The sequence below is a fragment of the Symphalangus syndactylus genome, chromosome 5 (assembly GCF_028878055.3).
Source record: "Symphalangus syndactylus isolate Jambi chromosome 5, NHGRI_mSymSyn1-v2.1_pri, whole genome shotgun sequence".
In the NCBI taxonomy this organism is placed as follows: domain Eukaryota; kingdom Metazoa; phylum Chordata; class Mammalia; order Primates; family Hylobatidae; genus Symphalangus; species Symphalangus syndactylus.
The window spans coordinates 13,525,446-13,546,287 of NC_072427.2; the positions used below are offsets into that span (position 1 = coordinate 13,525,446).

The 20,842-nt window shown below is 37.5% G+C and overlaps 1 protein-coding gene across 3 annotated transcripts in view; it reads right to left on the bottom strand.

The window, feature by feature from the left end:
- Positions 1-20,842, bottom strand: part of CHD2 (chromodomain helicase DNA binding protein 2) — a 146,162-nt gene that overhangs the window by 64,437 nt on the left and 60,883 nt on the right. For all 3 annotated transcript variants that reach the window (XM_063640073.1, XM_063640072.1, XM_063640074.1), the window contains 7 exons: positions 20,075-20,175; positions 18,724-18,768; positions 18,373-18,551; positions 15,515-15,639; positions 10,997-11,213; positions 8,746-8,835; positions 7,610-7,800 (listed from right to left, as the gene is read on the bottom strand). In XM_063640073.1, the coding sequence (XP_063496143.1) occupies positions 7,610-7,800; positions 8,746-8,835; positions 10,997-11,213; positions 15,515-15,639; positions 18,373-18,551; positions 18,724-18,768; positions 20,075-20,175 (948 nt within the window). The remainder of the gene's footprint in view (positions 1-7,609; positions 7,801-8,745; positions 8,836-10,996; positions 11,214-15,514; positions 15,640-18,372; positions 18,552-18,723; positions 18,769-20,074; positions 20,176-20,842) is intronic.

Consider the following 20,842-nt stretch of genomic DNA (forward strand, 5'->3'; position numbering starts at 1 on the left):
ACTTTATTTGAAAATGACAATGCTTTAAACACAAAATTTTCAAAGAAAAAAATATCTCTTTCACAGAAAAAAACTTGCATCTCTAACTCTAACCTATCATTCCACAACTGATTCAACTGGCCAAAGGAAAATTTTGGACGAGACTCCCTGAATGATAAAGTAATTGGAAGTTCCTCTCTCCAATTACGAAAGAAGGATATATGACATTTTTCCAAACATAGCCCATGCTGAGTGGAATGCCACAGCTGCTTAATGGCAGGAAAAAGCTAATTATGACCACTTAGGAGCAAAAATCCCTACCATCCACTTCAGCAGCTAGGTACACAAAAGCAAATCATGGCTAAGTATTCACTGGTAGAAACTACATACCACAATTCTTTTTCTATAAAAACAAGCACAGGTGTTCTCACTGTGTCTCAAAACTCTTACTACGTAGGGTGACCTTGCTCTCAATGGTTTTAGGAAGGATGTATTTTTTTCTCTTAGAACTTGAAGTTCAAAGGACACTGGCCTTGGTCACAGAAGACTTGCTGCAGATCTTGGTCTATCTACTTACTGACTATGTGATACGGGACACCTTTTAATTATCTAAGCCAGCATATTCTTATTTGCAATATGTAAATAAAGGAAGCCCTTCAGACTAAAAGAAAGCAATACCCAATAGCGACCTGAATACACAGGAAGAAATGAAGATCACTGAAAATGATCAAATATATGGGTAAATATGAAAGATAATATATATATTTTTTCTCTTTTCTATATGTCCTTAAAAGACAAACCTGTGGAAAGCAATAATTATATCCTTGTATTCTTGGATTTATAACATAAGGAGTGAAAATGGAGCTACAGTCGGGCAAAATTGCCTTATTTTACCAGAACTGAGTCAGTACTAACCTGAAGAAGACTGATGCATACAATAATCCCTAGAGCAATCAATTAAAAACTTTTTAATAGCAAAAAATTAACAGGAATTAAAATGACACACTGAAAAATACTTGCTGAAACAGAAGAAGGCAATAAAGGAGAAAGTGGAACAAAAAAGATGTAAGACATATGGAAAACAAATAGTAAAATAGTAGAAATAAATCCAACCATATTATTAATTCTGTTAAATGTGAATGAACTAAATATTCCAATCAAAAGGCAAGGATTATTTGCTTGGATAAAGAAGGTACATCCAAGTACAGGTTGTCTATAAGACATATTTTAGACTTAGAGAAAGAAGTTAAGTTGAAAGTAAAATGATGGAAAACAGTATACCATGCAAATGGTAACCAGTTCAAATGATGGAAAACAATATATCATGCAAACAGGAATCAGAAGAGAGCTGAGGAGCTATAATAAAATCACACAAAATGGATTTACAAAACAATAAATATCATTAGAGGTCAAATGGGACATTCTGGTATTGACCAGAAAAAGGTCAATACCTCAGGAACATACAAAAGTTATGAATGGATACATACCTAACAAAACAACCCCAAAATATATGAAGCAAAAAATGACTAGAAGACAAAAACTCAACTACGGTTAAAAATTAAAATATTTCATTCTCAATAATTCAAAGTACAACTAAACTGGCAGTTAGAAAAGATATAAAAGTCTTGAACAACACCATTAACACCACATTGAACGGACATTTACAAAACACCAGTCAAACAAAGGCAGAATACAGATTATTCTTTACAAGCACTTACGGGACAGTCTCCAGGAAAGAAAGCATACTATGACTATTTAATAAGTCATAATAAATTCATTTAAAGCATGTTCTCTAAGACAAAACTGAAGTATAAGACATTTGGAAAATCCCTAAATATATGGATATTAAACACCATCCTTCTGAAAAACCCAAGCTTCAAAGAATAAATCACAGAGAATTTGGAAAATAGATGAAATCAAATGAAAACAAAAACACAAAATTATCAACACTTATGGGATGCAGCTAAAGCAGTACATAGAAGTAAACATACCTTTAAACAACTAGAAAAGAAAAAAGTTTTACATCAATAATCTAAACTGTATCTTAAGAGAAAAAGAGAAAATTAAATGAAAAGCAAGCAAAGGACGGAAACCTTTGAGAGTGGAAATAAACAGAAAAACAGAGGGGCCGGGCACGGGGGTTCACACCTGCAATCCCAGCACTTTGGGAGGCCAAGGCAGGCAAACCACAAGGTCAGGAGTTCAAGACCAGCCTGGCCAACTTGGTGAAACCCCGTCTCTACTAAAAATACAAAAATTAGCCAAGCGTGGTGGCAGGTGCCTGTAATCCCAGCTACTCAGGAGGCTGAGGCGGGAGAATCGCTTGAAACTAGAAGGTGGAGGTTGCAGTGAGCTGAGATAGCACCCTGCACTCCAGCCTGGGCAACAAATGCAAAACTCCGTCTCAAAAATAAAAAAAAAAAAGAAAAAACAGAGGAAGAAACCAATGATGTCAAAAGTTGGTTCTTTGAGAGCATCAAAATTGTTAAGCCCTTAGCTAGAACTGACCAAGAAAAAGAGCTAAGATACAAATTACCATAATCAAAAAAATTAACTTTAATCACTATTGATTCATAAAAGAATCTACCAAGCACAGTGGTTCATGCCTATTATCTCAGCATTTTAGGAAACAGAGGCGGGAGGATCACTTGAGCCCAGACGTTCGAGACCAGCCTGGACAACTCAGCAAGATCCCATCTCTACAAATAACAAAAAATAAATTTTAAAAATCAGCTGGGCATTGTGGTGCACACCTATAGTCCCAGCTACTCAGGAGGCAGAAGTGGGAGGATCCCTTGAGCCCAGGAGTTTGAGGTTACAGTCAACTATGATCATACCACTGCACTCAGCCTGGGTGACAGAGAAAGATCATGTCTCTTAAAAAAGAAAACTAAAATTAAAAGGCTGAGAGAATACTGTAACTTTATGCCAACAAATTAGGACAAGTTAGATGAAATAGACTAACTCCTAGAAAGACATAAATTAACAAAACTAAGTCAAGAAGAAATAGAAAACTTAAGTGAACCTGTAACTGGAAACCAGGTTAGTCATTAAAAATTTTCCCACAAAGTGAAGGTTGACATGGCTACAGTGGTGAATTCTAGTAAATATTTAAAGAAGAAATAACACTAAACTTACACAAACTCCTTCAGAAAACAGAAGGGAAAAACTCTCCAATTCATTTTATGATCCCAAAACCAAAGCAACGTAAACAGCAAAAGAAAACAAAAAGCTGTAGACTAAAATCCTAATTAAAATCAAAAACACAGATGCAGCCAGGCACAGTGGCTCACGCCTGTAATCCCAGCACTTTAGGCGGCGGAGACAGGCAGATGCAGATCACTTAAGGCCAGGAGTTCGAGACCAACCTGGCTGACATGGCAAAACCCCACCAGACGGGCATGGTGGTGCATGCTTGTAATCCCAGCTACCTGGAAGGCTGAGGCATGAGAACTGCTTGAACCTGGGAGGTGGAGGTTGCAGTGAGCCGAGATCGTGCCATTGCACTCTAGCCTGAGCAACAGACGGAAACTCTGTCTCAAAAAAAGAAAAAAAAAAAAGCAACAAACAGATGCAAAAATCTTTAACAAAATATTAGCCAACTGAATCTGGCAACGCATAGAAAGTATTAAACACTGTTAACAAGTCAGATTTATGCTAGGAAAAAAAAGTTGGCCTAATGTCTAAAAAGCAATTAATGTAATATACTATATTGTTAAAGGACAAAAACCACATGGTCATCTCAACAGACACAGAAAAAAAGCATTTGACAAAACCTAATATCCATTCTTTATTAAAACCTCACAAACTAGGAAGAGAAGAAAACCTCCTCAACCCAATAAAGGTTATCTACAAAAAAAATCTATAGCCAACATCCTGCTCCCACCAATTCTATTTAAGATGGAGGTTCCTGCCAATACAATAAGGCAAGAAGAGGAAATAAAAAACATCCACTTTGAAAAAGAAACCTTTAGGTACAGAAAACATAATCCTGTCTATAGAAAAATACTAAGAAATACAGAACAATATACACACACACACACACACACACACACACACACACACACAGTAGAAACAGTAAGTTTATCAAGTTTGCAGGATGTAAGATCAATATACAAAACCCAACTGTAGTTCTATAATAGATTATATTTTTAAAAATTCCAATCAAAATAGTTAGAATTAAAATAATATTTTAAATGTATAAGATTTCTAAACTAAAAACCACTCAACACTGAGAAAAATTATAGAAGATCTAAATAAATGGAGAAAACTTTCCATGATTATGGATTAGAAGACTCAATATTAATAATTTTGCTTTAATTGATATATGATTCCACACAATTTCTATCAAAATTCCATATTTTTCTTGCAGATATTAACAACCTGATCCTAAAATGTATATGGAAGTACCAAGAACTCTAGAATAACCAAAACAATTTTGAAAAAGAAGAAAATGGAACTTGTATTTCTCCATTTTTAAAAAGCAGTCTAGGCCGGGTGCAGTGGCTCATGCCTATAATACCAGTACTTTGGGAGGCCAAGGACGGTGGATCACTTGAGGTCAGGAGTTCAAGATCAGCCTGGCCAACATGGCAAAACCCCATTTCTACTAAAATACAAAAAATTAGTTGAGCATGATGGTGCGTGCCCGTAATCCCAGCTACTGGGGAGGCTGAGGCAGGAGAATCGCTTGAGCCCGGGAGGCAGACGTTGCAGTGAGCTGAGATTGTGCCACTTCACTTCCAGCCTGGGTGACAGAGCAAGGCTCCGTCTCAAAAAATAAAAATAAAAAATAAAAAAGCAGTTGACAGCTACATTAATCAAGACAGTGTGACATTAGCAGAAGGACAGAAATATGTATTAATAAAACAGAACTGACAGTCCAGAAACAAAGCACGACATTTATGGTGTCAACTGAGTTTCAACAAAGGTGTCAAGGCAATTCAGTGGAGAACAGATATTCTTTTCAACAAGCGATACTAGAACAATTTCCCAAATTCTACTGCAAAAAAATGAACTAAGGCACTCACACTTCACACTATAAACAAAATGTAACTCTGACCTAATATATAAGTTAGAACTTCTAGAAGGAAATAAAGAAGCAAGTCTTCGTTTCCATAGGTTAGGCAAATCTGTCTCAGATATATCTAAAGCACAATCCATACAAAGAAATCCATAAATTAAACTTCATCAAAATCAGTAACTTTTTCTCTTTGAAAGACGACATTTAAAAAGTGAAAAGAAGCCACAGATTGGGATAAAATATGTTCAAATTATATACAGATGCTCCTCAACTTACAACAGGGTCATGTCCTGAAAAACGCATAAGTTGAAAATATTGTTAAATCAAAAATGCATTTAATACACTTAACCTACCGAACATCACAGCTTAGCCTACCCTAAATGTGTTCAGAACACTTATCATTAGACTATTGAGCAAAATCACCTAACACAAAGCCAATTTTATAATAAAGAGTTGAATATCTCATGTAATTTATTGAATATTACACTGAAAATGAAAAACAGAATGGTTGTGTTTATTCAAAATATACTTTCTATTGAAAGTGTATTGCTTTCATACCACTGAAAAGTCAAAACATTTTACATCGAACTATAGAAAGTTGGGGACTGTACTGATAAAGCACTTGTACTTAAGAATTTTTTTAAAGAAATAAAAAACCTCTTCAACTCATCATAAGACAAACAATCCAATTTTTTTAACCCATTTATGACAGAGGTTGCAATCTTTTGAATTTTTGCAATCAGATCTTGGCAATGACCTTGAGCAATAGGATATAAATAATTCCCACATGCTTAGAGTTCCAATGACGGAACACGAGGCCTGAGTTAAATGCCAAAACATTTGAATAGAAATTTCACCAAAGACATACCAATGGCTAATGAATACATGAAAAGACGTTCAACATCATTAGTCATTAGGGAAATGCAAGTCAAAACCACAATGACACACATTCGCCTGAATGGCTAGAATCAAAAAGACTGACAATGCACCAAGTCCTGGTGATGACACAGGGAAACTAGAACCTTCAAACATTTTTGGTAGGACTGCACAATGGTAGTCACTTTAGAAAGCAGAGTGGTAGTTTCTAAAATGTTAAATATAAACTTTCCAAACAATCCAGCAACTCTATTCCTAAGTCACTAAGCAAGAGAAAGAAAAACATATGTCCACACAAAGATATAATAACCCCAAAACAAAGCAATCCAAATGTCCATCAACTGGTAACTGGATGCAATGAAATATTATTACCCAATAAAAGAGAATACCTACTGACAGACTCTGACATGAAGGAATCTCAAAAAAATATGCTAAGTGAAGGAAGCCAGAAACAAAAGCCTACATATTAGGATTCCACCTATATAAAACTTCTAGAAAAGGTAAATCTCTAGAGACAAAAGCTGATTATTGGTTGCGTAAGGCTATATGTGGAAGCAGAGGTTAACTGCAAACAAGCAAGGGGAACTTTTTGGGATGAAGAAAATGTTCTAAAACTGGATGATGATGATGGTTGCAAACTATAAATTTACTAAACAAATTTAAATTTAAAATTTAAAAAATAAAAATAAAAGTAAAAAATAAAATTTAATCCTGAATTAAAAAAAAAAAAGATTGTAGAGCGTATACCTATCAATTGAACAACTATTAACTGAATTGTATACTGTGCACCAGGTGCTATTCTAGGCAATGCGAACCAGCAATAAATCAAGCAAACAAAATCCCTGCGATTTTCATACATAATTTAATGACATGAGATGAATGAGAACATAAATTCAAAAAGAGATGCTATATAGAAACTTAAACAGGTTAGGGATAAGATGTCTAAAGGGCTACTTTAGGTTAGGCAGTCTGCAAAGATTTCTGAAAGGAGGTGGTCATATAAGATGAGCTGAAGCATTAAGGTGGTTGGCCATGTGAAGATAAGAAGAAATATAATTCTAGTCAAGAAGGAATAGTAATGGCTTGGCATGTTTAAGGGACAGGAAGATGGCCGAATGGCTGAAGCATAATGAGTGATGGAGAAAGTGGATGAGAGGAATCAGACTATTGTCAAGGGGCCAGACTGAGTGGGGTCCTGCAAATTAATGAATATAGATGTTATTCTAAGTATCACTGAATACCATTGGATAATTTTAAGTTTTATGAAATGTGCATATCATCTCTCCCTTAAAAATCTTTTCAATAAACGCATTCCACAGTTCTTTAGTAATATGTGAATAAGATGTAAAGTTGATGCTTTGGCTATCAGATATTTGAGTGTAACATACTTTTCAGTGCTTGTGTACCTTGTATATTTCATTTTACTTATATTGATTATCTTATACCAACAGTGAAAAGGTCTGATGTTATCTATTTAACAATTATTTCCCAAGTGCATTAACTAATTCAGCCTTTCAGCAGACGATACTGCTTTCCTCCTTAACAGGCTAATTTCTGTGGCTTCTTTCATTGATTATGAAACATTTTACTACTGCCATCCCTGCCTCCATTTGATGCTTTGCTTTCCCCAAACCATGCCATCTGTTTTCCCTAAGGTCTACTAAGAAAGTTAAAAAGCATTGGCATTTCAGACATTCTAGCATCTTTTGAAATACACAGGAAGGAGCTTACTTCTCCGGCATAATAAAGTGCAGCAAGGACCAGAGCTCTTTGAGGGAATTCTGAAGAGGGGTCCCCGTAATCAGGAGCCTATGGTTGGACTTGAAATCAATCAGAGTTTTATACAATAAAGAGTCATCATTCTTCAACCGATGGGCTTCATCCACTCCCAGAAAGGCCCAGTTAATACTGCCCAGCACAGTCTAAAGTAAAAACAAAACAGAACGAGCCACCAGGTCAGAAGGGAACCCAAAAGTGCTTTCAAGTGTTAATTATCTCTGTATAAATACCATTACAAAGGTATAAATAGACACATTTATTCTTCACTGACAATATATATCAGGACTCTTCTATTTATTCTGTTAGTTGCCAGATTGGTAGCTATTCAAAAGAGAGTATCATCATCTAAAAGGTATAGGTGGGCCTCTATACCAGTTATTACTGCATGCCCCACAGCAAGAACACAAAAATTGCTATGCTGGGCAAAAATAAAATAAAAAACCACATGATTCTGTATTCTCCCCTTAATTATGGTCCTTCTCTTGCCTATTCTATACCCCAACCCTGAAGCACACAAACACCAAAAGCCACCAAACTCAACTTGTTTGCACTTAATACCAATGGGATCTACCTACCACATATATTTCTTAGCAGAAAGGCGGTATTTAAAGAGCTTCTTATTTTTGTCCTCCTCACAAAGACCATTCACATCATCTTTTCTGGAGAAATGCCTTAACAGTGATACAATAGGAAATGCCTAAGATGACATTCAAGGCAAATACCTGAGATGGCATCCAATGACTGACAATAATCTCAGGTAAGTTACTGACCTATTCAATACCCTTTCATTCTGTTTAATTCAATTGGACTTGGTGACCTAAGGTCCCCTCATCTATAGGGTTCTGTTTTCTATTTATAACCTTAATATCCTTTGAAAAGTAATTTTTCTGGTTGTTCATTTGCTTGCTTTTTGAAATAAGAGAAGAAAAGTAACACGGCAAGTAGGAGGTACAGACCCTACCATTTGTTTTTTTATTTTTAACTTTCATGTATTTATTTTTAACATGCTCCACAGAAAAGTAACAGACCCTATCATCTGGACAAGTCGCACTGGAAAAGATTTAGCCTTTTAGATATTAATTACACACCTTATCTTTCAAGAGGATCTCATATGTTGTTATAAGTGCGTTGAACTTCAATCTTTTGGTTTGGGAATGAATCCATTCATATTCCCTTATCTAAAAGAAAAAAACATAATTAAGACATAATTTCTACTTCTACCTTTCTATATCACGTAAGTGTTGTGATCGATGTAATAGAAACATGCCAAATAAAAAATAAATCTGATTAGAATTCAATGAATATCTCACATTCTAAAATGACCTAAGCAACCAAACTATAAAGCAGTAAGAGTTAGAATTAAAAACACTGACCACTGAACAGCAAAAGCTTTATTGCCAGAATCAGAAGAAACTGGCCCCCAGAAACACATCTAATGAAGAAAATGCACTTCAACAGCTACTGAACCCTGGCGATTTGAACTCAACAAGGGATCTCCCAGATCCTTAGAAATTTCTTTTAAAGGCCGGGCGCAGTGGCTCACACTTGTAATCCCAGCACTTTGGGAGGCTGAGGCGGGCGGATCACGAGGTCAGGAGATCGAGACCATGATGAAACCCCGTCTCTACTAAAAATACAAAAAATTAGCCAGGCGTGGTGGCAGGCGCCTGTAGTCCCAGCTACTTGGAGAGGCTGAGGCAGGAGAATGGCGTGAACCTGGGAGGCGGAGCTTGCAGTGAGCCAAGATTGCGCCACTGCACTCCAGCCTGGGCGACAGAGCGAGACTCTGTCTCAAAAAAAAAAAGAAAAAAGCAAAAAAAAATTTCTTTTAAAAATGCAATTTATTTACTTTTTGAATAGGAAAATACATATATTAACAAGTAAAACAAATTCCAACCTTTGGAATTTCATCAACCATAGACCAAAGAGATATGTCCCCCAACAAAAAGGGAGGCTTATAAGATGAAAATGTAATGCAATACGTATGATAACGTCAATGTAAAAGAACACAAAGATGAGCACATTCATACTGAAGTATAACTGGACACACAGCAAGCACGAAGACTCATGACAAAGCTCTTGCAGTTTGGCTATCAAGTTAGGAACTGGAGAACGAGACAGTAAGTGCCTGCAGGTGATCGCCACCAAGTGGGGGTAAAAAGAACAAAGAAAAGGAGAACTGGAGATAGCAAAGAAAATTTCTCTGACTACAATTTTTTAGAGTTCATTTTCTTTGTCTGCAATCATTTTTGGAATGTAGTGCTTTAAGCTATTTACTTGTAAACCCATAAATGTCTCTTTTTTCTTCTTTAATGGTTAACAAATGATTTAACAAAGCTAAAACTGTATTCTTAGAAACTCAAAATTAGGCCAATGAAATCAGCCAGTGTTTAAGTTACACAATTTTAATGAGTATTTACTAAAAATAAATTTGAATTTGCATGAAAATATATGATTACAACATGCAACTCAAATGTTTAAACATTGCTGATGGCTTGCTCTTATTACAAGCAATTTCCCAGAAATAGTTTATATACAGTGATGAAAGAGCAAAGCTCTGGACTAGATAGATACACCTGTGTCCGAATCCAAGCTCTGCCACATTCTTGCTTGCTAGGGTCACGTGTTAAGACTCTCTGAGTCAATTCTTCATCAGTAGTAGGAAAGAATGCCATCAACTTTGAAGACTATCATGAAGATTACAGGCATTATACATAAAGCACACAGCGCAACATCTAGCACACAGTAAGTGCCTTAAAAAAAAGTTACTATAAAGATCTGCTAAACAAAGATAAACTTAAGTCACTGTGTTCTAAATTCATGATGCCCAAATAAAGTTTGGTAACAGATTAGGATAATTCTTATTTCTATAGCCCTAAAATAGCTTGTTTTCCTTTACTTTTATTCCTTTTTTGTAAGTTATGCAACCTCACTGTTTAAGAAATTAAGAAACAAATTCGAAGAATGATTATTTTCAGTAATATGTCTATTGAGATAGCAAAAATAATATTAATATTACACAAAGTATTAACCCCATATGATCTCATATAAAGCAGTCTTAGAAGTAAAAAGGGCAGAGAGAAGAAAAATTTAATATTGCAACCCAGCTAAAAGAGATTCCCACTCACATACTGCTGTTGCTTTTTAACTAGTAAGCATATTTCTTAAAGAACATCTGAGTTGCACTTTTGTGACCGATAAACCTCCTAATATTGAGAACATAGCACAGTATCAGAATAATAACCAAAAATTTTACTAATGATCTACTAAAGGCTTTAAGTCAATTTCCAAATTACATTTATAACACAGATTCTATCCCAGCTCTTTTTGTTTACACACCGTATTTCTGCTCATCAGGTCACCTATGTAAACCACTACGTTAATCTCTGGTGCCCAGATTTCAAACTCTCTCTGCCATGAGGTGAGGGTGGATAAAGGGACGACTATAAGAAAGGGGCCATACAGCTGGTGTTGGTGGAACAGGTAGGAGAGGAATGATATGGTCTGGATGGTCTTTCCTAGGCCCATTTCATCAGCAAGGATTACACTATTATTTCTGCAGAAAGAAAAAATAAATAAAAACAAAAAGTCATTAGTTCACCAAAACACAGAATGTGCATAAATAGCAATGACACCAATGCTTCACAATAACAGCCGAGCAAGGTGTCATTCATAAGCCTCAAATGTATTTCTTCTCATCTGCAATTACTTCAGCTTTCGACATAAGGAAGAAAGTAGAAACCATAAAAAGCAGAGTAACAAGTGGCCTATCTAGACTTGGATTACTATGACAGCCTTGTCAGACTCTTTACCTTTAGGCTTTTCACATCACCTTCCATAGGCTATCTTTTATCACAGAGAAGACAGGCTTTGTAAAAAGTGAAGACAAGCATGTAACCTTAGACTCCATCAATAGAGAAAGCTATCAGCACTGCTGGTGAACCCTATGGCTGGCCCACCCCATTCCACTGCAGGCCACTGGGTTGTTTAATGCCACAGACACTATTTCCTAGACCTACATGTATAGGTGCATGGGACTTCTTTTAAATACACATTGGTCTAAAGCCGGGGTAGGCTACAGATCATACTTGTGGACCCCACCCTAGAACTACTAAATAATATATGGAAAAGGGCTAACAAACACCTTTGGAGATTCTGACTCAGGTATTCCTTAGACCAGACCAGGATTCCCCACTCAGGAACCCAGCTGCACAGCAGAAGGTGAGGAGCGGGTGAGTGAGGAGGGAAGCTTCATCTGTATTTTCAGCCGCTCCCCATTGCTGGCATTAGTGCCTGAGCTCCGCCTCCTGTCAGATCAGCAATGGCATTAGATTCTCATAGGAGCATGAACCCCACTATGAACTACACATGTGAGGGATCTATGTTGCACACTCCTTATGAGAATCTAATGCCTGGTGATCTGTCACTGTCTCCCATCACCCCCAGATGGGACCGTCCAGTTGCAGGAAAACAAACTCAGGGCTCCCACTGATTCTACATTATATAGTATAATGCAATAATAATAGAAATAAAGTGCACAATAAATGTAATGTGCTTGAATCATCCCGAAACCATCCCCCTCCCTCCTCCCCAGCCTGTGGAAAAATTGTCTTCCATGAAACCAGTCCCTAGTGCCAAGAAGGTTGGGAACCACTACCTTAAACCACAGTTTGAGAAACACTACTCTATAAAATGGGCTAGATTTCAACAGGGTATTAATGGGAAAAGAATATCTAAGAAAAAAATTTTAAATTGAAGACATAGCCAGAGTTAGGAAAATATATTTGGGAAACAGAACAAAGTCATTTGGCAGGAAATTAGGATTACATGTAAGACATCAGGTTGCAAACATTATAAAAAGGTTCTTGAAAATAAGGACACTGAAAGTTTGCACGTATATATAATACATGCTTAATCAGCAAATCAGAAAGAACTAAAAGTAATTTACGAGTTAAAGGCAACCTAACTGATTCGAAAAACAAGACATTTAATTCACCAAAAAGACATAATTTCTAAAAATACCTTCTGTGTTGTACAAAATAGCTAGTTTAAAGAGTAAAATACAGAAACAAAGAAGATCACACTTGGGGAAGGGAGAATGATGAAGCCATACCCCTATTCATCTCAGGTACACCTAATTTTCTATACAGTTTAGATGTAGTATATTCCTTTGAATAATTTCCTTCTCATTTCCCTCACTTTTCAATACTATTGAGGAGGAAGCACAGTTAAGCTTCTCCAATATTTCCTGCCCCTATAAAATGCCATTGTCTACATATACAGACTACAGCAGGTTTGAATTGATTCACCTGTTTTTCTGGAACCAGACCAAAATAGCACATTATGTAACGTAACATTCCTGTGACCAGGGCTTAACAGGTGCTTGAGCCCTTTTCAATTGATTTTTATTCCTTTGGTTTAAAGTAAAAAAAATGCTGGCCAGGCACGGTGGCTCATGGCTGTAATCCCAGCACTTCGGGAGGCCAAGGCGGGCAGATCACTTGAGGTCAGGAGTTCAAGACCAGCTTGGCCAACATGGTGAAACCCCATCTCTACTAAAAATACAAAAATTAGCCAGGCACGGTGGTGCGTGCCTGTAATCCCAGCTACTCAAGAGCCTGAGGCAGGCGAATCGCGTGAACCTGGGAATCGGAGGTTGCAGTGAGCCAAGATCATGCCACTGCGCTCCAGCCTGGGCAACAGAGCAAAACTCAGTCTCAAAAAAACTAAAAAATAAAAAGTTTAAAAAACGCTGGCCAAGGACTGTACACAAAACACCACGCAACTCTGGATGGGTACATGGCACCTTTGCTCCTAAGAGCCCTCAACTATAATATGAGAGGATTAGATCACAATTAAAGTTCATCTAACTTTATAACTGTCATTTAGATGAATTAGGTCCCACTATCCTCTAAAAGGAAAAATCATTTTTAAGCAATTCAGAATCATTATATCAAACCCACATTCTCAAACAATCTTCTCAAGACACCTAATTTTCATAACTGTGTATTAAATATTGTATTAGATTTTATCAGATAAAAAGTAGGAGATGGTTCACTTGGGAAAAAGTCACTGTAAATGCATCTCTATGACTAGAAACCTTCCTTTCAGCATTGAGGGGAAAAAAATATTTTGTAAGCTGTCCTTTTTTTTTTTTTTTTTTTTTAAAGGTAAAGTCTCGCTTTGTCACCCAGGCTGGCAGGCTGGAGTGCAATGGTGAGAAAATGGTTCACTGCAACCTTGGCCTCCTGGGCTCAAGCGATCCTCCCACTTCGGCCCCCAAGTAGCTGAGACTACATAAGCGTGCCACCATGTCCAGCTAATGTTTGTATTTTTTGGTAAAGATGGGGTTTTGCCATGTTGCACAGGCCTGTACTTCTAATTCTAAATAAGGATTTTTTGCTTTACTATAAAACACTAAAGACATTAAGAGTTTGCACTTAATTGGGTACTTCGAGAAAGAAGTGTGTAGGTAGGCATTAAAGGTACTTCTTACACTGCATGTTCTGTAAGGACAGCAAAATACATCTATATTGGTTCACTGTTAAATTCTCGAGGACTAACGGATCCCTATGTGAAAAGTAAAAAGTTCCTCTTCAAAGTTTCCCTTTTTGTTAAAGAATAAATAATAAGTATTAGAAATAAAAATTTCTTTTAGAAATTAACTTCCTTCAAGCTCCCTTGCTTTTTGCTAATAACTCTTTGTTAAGCCCCATGTGGCTGTTAAATATAGGAAGGGAATAAGTATATTCTATGTCCTTGTACTTTAAACAGGTTATTTGTTCTGGACTATAACCCACTCAGACATGTCCAAACATGCCCAGGCATTTCCCGCCTTACAGCCCGCGCCCCTTCCTTATTTGGAAATCTTATTATTCTCCTAGTTTCCCGTAAACAACACCCTTCCTTTGTTTTCCATTGTGCGTTTATCTATTTAGGAAAGTTTTAAGTTTTTAGCCAATCGGAAACAGTCTAGATTGTGCAGTCCAGCTCCAGCCAATGGAGACGGGCCACAGCAGTAAGGACCCAATAAGTCAGGGATAAAAACCTCTGCTTTTCTTTGTTCGGTGTGCTCTCATGACAATTAGGCTTCCAAGAAGCACCCTTTCTGCAGAAAGTAAAATTGCCTTGCTGAGAAAACTCCTTGAGCACTAGTTCTTCTTTTCAGTACCAAGGAACAAGCATTTGTTTCTAACACCTAGCACTTAGTAATTAGGAACTACTTGAAATTGGTGAAGGAAACTTATAAGTACTTCCCAAAAGTACCTTTAAACTTCCAGTGCTATCATTGTCTCATCTTTTTTTTCACCCCCCAAGATTAATGTGGTCTTATATATAAAAAGGATACTTTCACAGGATCAACCTTCCTCTGAACAGGATAATCCTACAGCCTATATAGGTAGGGAGTGGAGTGAAGGGACGGGAATCACATTCTCTACAGCACTACTGTAGGAAATAAATTTAAAGGCTTCCCTGGCCTAGAAAGAAAATACATGTGAAAAAGACATTTTCTTCTTTCTTCTGAGTAACTCCTTCCACATTAAAGATTTGGGTGACTTAACTTGCTATTTACACTCATGAGTAACATATGATGATATAGGTTTCTGGCTATGACAAATTACCCACCAAATAATGAAATAACAAAGTATTCTTTAGATCAGAATAAAATGGTATTACACATATATAAAAACTCTCAGGAAGGATTTCTCTCAATCATCTTTTATTTCTGTAATATGCAGTATAAAGATTTCTTGGTTTGAGATACAAGGGTGTGAAAAAAGAAAAAAAAGTCTTGACATCTAACAATAAAGAAGCCAGAAACAGTGAGGAAAATTGCACTCATATTTTTCTACCTACTTGCACCAGGAATGAGCAAGCCAGTTTAGACCTTCTAGCTGATAATCTCGAAGTTCCAGATTCTCCCCTCCTAAATATGCAGGTTGTTTCTTTAAAGCTACAAATCGTGGTCTCTGCTTCAGGGCCTGAAAAACAAAAGCCCAAGTCTGAGAAAATTTTCTTACTGCTACTATGTTAAAACACTAGCCACAATTTACACATTCGGCATCAAAGCATAAAAACTTAAATTTCTTTTTTTTTTTTTTTTTGAGACAGAGTCTTGCTCTGTCACCCAGGCTGGAGTGCAGTGGCCCAATCTCGGCTCACTGCAAGCTCCGCCTCCCGGGTTCACGCCATTCTCCTGCCTCAACCTCCCAAGTAGCTGGGACTACATACAGGCGCCCACCACCACCCACGCCCGGCTATTTTTGAATTTTTAGTAGAGACGGGGTTTCACCGTGTTAGCCAGGATGGTCTCAATCTCCTGATCTCGTGATCTGCCCACCTCGGCCTCTCAGGGTGCTGGGATTACAGGCGTGAGCCACCACGCCTGGCCAAAAACTTAAATTTCATGTGTGAATCACCACCGCACTCCATCACCCCTTTCTTCATGGTTTATATTCCATAAGCCAGAGTTAGTTCATCCTCAAATAAAATATTTTTAGTTAACTTGCCCCTTTCCTGAAATAAGTCTATGAACATCATTAAGTAGCACTTTATGTCTTGTCTATTATATGGCAGTGAGAGTCTCTTATTTTCAGAAACAATTATCTTCATGTTATCTTATTCTAAAGGGTACAAAACATTGCCTCCAGCTGTCATATGCTAAATACAGTTGATCTTCACCATAACAGGATTTGTAAATTCAGAAATGCAGCCCATCTACCTTAAACCCTTTAATTGTGTGAATTTGGTTTTCCCTTCAGAAACAACAAGCTTCTGAAGGGAAGGTTGTTTTCACCCCCAGAGGCTTAAAGGATAGCCTTCTAGTGAGGTCAGTCTCTATGGTTTGCATAAAATGTGGATTCTGTGGCCAAATCAGTTTAGGAAACAATCGATCAAAAAGTTTACAATTTCTTTACTCATGACTTTTCAAAGTCTGAAATGTGTATCCATAGCGTGAATTTACAGGAGAAAATTATTCAGGGATGTATCCCAATGTTACATGGCCAAAAGTCTTTTTTCAGGGGACGTTTCTCTGAAGATTAGTGCTATATAGGGCACATTATAAGAAGTATCATCCTAACAGGAATATTTGATAAGGTTATTGATGTATTCAGCTCTCTATGAGGGTGGCTGGCAGTGAATGGAATCCGACTGCTTACTCTCAACTCCAAAACCCAGCCATCCATCCACTCCTACCAAACCTACCCCATAACTGTTCTCCCATCCACTCCTTCCATGCCACTGTTACTTCCCTTGTCCTCAACACTACTTCTTCATTCATGGACTTCAATGACATCTTACTGGCTGGACCTTCCGGCTTTAATAATTACTTACTCCAGAGTCTCCCATATACTGCTATTACATGAAGCTCTCTAAATAAAACTATTTCATACTGCCACTGTACTCAGTAGTATGAATACCTAGAAGATAAAGTCAAAATACTCTTCGAGGTAACCAAGACACACACACTTTGACCTTGATGTACTTGTCAACATCATTCCTCTTCTCCTCACCCCTGGGGTCTAGCAGTTCTCCTACTGAACTATAAGAATCTTTCTCTTGATATCTTTCATAGGAGGGCAATACCCTGGGCCCCCTCTTGTCTGTATAGCCAGCAGTACCAATCCATTATACAAGGGCCAGAGGCAGTTCAACAACCACAACTTCCTCTTAAAACCCATTCAATGACCACTGGAGCTCAGAGACTTCTACATCGGTGCTTCTCTGACCACATTTTCCCTATCACACTCTTTGGCAATTAAATACTGGTTTTCACAGATAGAATTCTAGTGCCATTAACATGAATGTCACCTTCTCAGAGACATACCACTTGTCTGATATTTCATTACTGAGGACCCAAGACATCACTTTCCTGATGGAATAAATTCCAAGGAAAGGATTTATTCAGCCAATCTAGCAAATAAGCCTATATATTTAATTTCTAACTTAGAATTCAAAGACACTCGCCTTTTCTATCACTTCCCGCTCTCTGTTTTATTTTTATTTTTTTAGAGAACGGGTATCACAATCTTGCCCAGGTTGGCCTCAAACTCCTGTGCTCAAGCAATCCTGCCACCTCCCAAGTAGCTGGAACCACAGGTGTGAGCCACTGCAACTAGCTTCACTTCTCTTTAAAGTGCCTAAATGCAGCTGGGCATGGTGGCTCACGCCTGTAATCCCAGCACTTTGGGAGGCCAAGGTGGGTGGATCATTTGAGGTCAGGAGTTTGAGACCAGCCTGACCAACATGGTGAAACCCCATCTCTGCTAAAAATACAAAAAATCAGCTGGAAGTGGCGGTGCGTGCCTGTAATCCCAGCTGCTTAGGAGGCTGAGGCAAGAGAATCACTTGAACCCAGGAGGCAGAGGTTGCAGCTAGCCAAGATGGCGCCACTGCACTCCAGCCTGGGCGACAGAGCAAAACTCTGTCTCAAAATAAAATAATACAATAAAATAAAATAAAAGTGCCTAAATCCTTTCAAGTATTCTCTAAAACATCTCTAATTATGTAAATTGCAAGATTAAGGAAGTCAGCAAAGCCATGAAATAATTCATTCTCTCCTTTTGCTTTAATGTCACATTTAAATCACCTTCTTTCACTTCAAAATGGCAATCATCATTTCATTTTGTAATATTTTCTCAGCACATATGTGACCAATCCTCTTTATCAGTATATCTTCTCCCTGAAAAAACAAAAGCCAACCATCACCATACCTTGCATTCTCTTGTTGGGATGGTTTTTGAGTTGTTCCTACTGTGGAAGCTGTCAATGCAATTCTGGAATTTCTTTCCAATGAGGGCTTCATCTTCCCAGCTACACTCTGAATAGGGGAGTCCCATCCATTTACATAGATATTCAGGCTCATTTGAGGGTGCCGGCTTCCGACTATGAGCTATTTCACATAAAAAAAATTTATAGATTAGCAACTGTCAATTAAAAGTGAAAAATGACATTCTGTTTTACGCATAATCAATAAAACATCATGTGGCAAAACAAAATAATCTGCAAAACATACACTGTTCTGAAATGTTGAACAACATTTATAAATAAAATTTCTTGCTTACCTGGAAAATCTGTTTGACCCAATGTAGATTTACTTGTCTTCACAGCTAAACAAATACAAAATAAGACAGAAGAGTTATAAACACAATGAAGAATGAAAGATTTTAGGTTCTATGAATAAGAATGCAAATATAGTCTACTACCTCACACCTTAAAAAAGAAAAAAAAGATCGGGTACAGTGGCTCACGCCTGTAATCCCAGCACTTTGGGAGGCCAAGGCAGGCAGATTACTTGAGGCCAGGAGTTCAAGACCAGCCTGGCCAACATGGTGAAACTCTGTCTCTACTAAAAATATAGAAATTAGCCGGGCATGGTGGGGGTTGGGGGTGCCTGTAATCCCAGCTACTGGGGAGGCCGAGGCAGGAGAATCACTTGAACCCGGGAGGCAGAAGTTGCAGTGAGCCAAGATCACTCCACTGCACTCCAGCCTGGGCAACAGAGCAAGACTCCATCTCAAAAAAAAGAAAAAAGAAGAAGAAGAAGAACAAAAAAATTCTTTTTCTCATCTCTCTCAGGCTGACACTCCACTTCTCTGTTCCCCTTTGTAAGAAAACTCCCCCAATGAGTTGTTTATACTTGCTATCCCCTCTCATTTTTTCTTGAACCTACCCTAATCAGGCCGCACCCCCACCACTCCATGGACGCGTTTCACCAGTGCCAAATTCACAGATCAAGTTTCAGTCCTAATCGTCCTTGACTGACAGCATTTCCTCTCTCCTGGCTATGTGAATTCACTTCGCTTCCAGTGCACCACTCTCTCTCAGCTCTCCTCCTGTCTCACTGACTGTTCTTTCTCAGTCTCCTTTGCTAGCTTCTTTCTGACTTCCAAAAGCTGAAATGCTCTCAGACTACTTCTTCTTACCATGTGATACTCTATTTCTGATGATCCTGTTCAATCTTAGCCTTTAAATACTATCTAAATACTGATAAATTTCCAAATTTAAATCTCCAGCTCAGACTAAGGGTTCTAAGCTCCAGGTTCACATATGCTCCAGCCTTCACTATATTCTCCACTTATATGACTAAGAAGTAAATCAAACTTACAAATATCAAACTAAGCTCTTGGTTTCCACTCCAACGATCAGCTCTTCCCTTCATCTTTCCACTTCAGTAAATGGTACCTCTATACTTGTATATGTTTAGGCCAAAAATCTTGACGTCATACTTAACACCTCTTTCTTTCATTCCCCATATCCAAATTTACCAGCAAATCTTCTTAGCTTTTCCTTTAAAATAAATCTAGGACCTGTCTAGTCTCCGAAGTGCATTTTTAAAATTTACATCACTTCCAAAAGCAAAAGCCACTATTCCTTGAGTTCAAATATGGCTGAAGTGAGTTACCATGTACTTACCTATTACTCTTTCTACTATCTGATACTGTTTATTCAACTCTGAAGCCAGCTCCTGTTGGCAATTGAAATATTCTACATCTTCAGGAGAAACTTTCCCTAACCTGAATGGCAGACAGACAGAAAAAGTACACATAAACTAAAGTTTGGGGATTCACATACATCAAAGCAAAAGTCAAAAGTGGAAAAGAAAAACTATTTTTTACTCCCATCTGCCCCTTGAGTAATCTTTACTAGTAATTAGGCCAGAGATTTTACAAAACAAAACAAAACAAAAACAAACAAACAAAAAAACACTTTTAGAGAACACTGAAAACCTTACACTCATAGAAGGATATACCAGTTACCTGCCTCTGATGTGTCCTGTCTAAAAAGAGACCCAAAAATAACTATTTTATGTGACAGATTCATGTGACAAATTCATAAATCTAAACAGATCAGGATAATAAAACTGTATGCTTTTTCTCATATATGTATGGGTTTTAGGATTGATTAAACATGACTTTTGGAAAACTAGTTATTCTTATTACCAAAACCTTTCAGATGACAACAGCAGCAACTTAATATTAGAATTACTATATTTCAGAGGATTTCAAATTTCTAACTGCTTTACAAGCCTACCTCACCATCTAAGGGGTACATATTTTCAGTTTTGAGTCAAAGAAAAAACATGTAATTTCCTAAAGTAGCACATTTTGCACAGTAGTAAAACCAGAATTACTGTCCACATTCCAGACACAAAAATCTGTGCACATTCCAGACACAAAAATA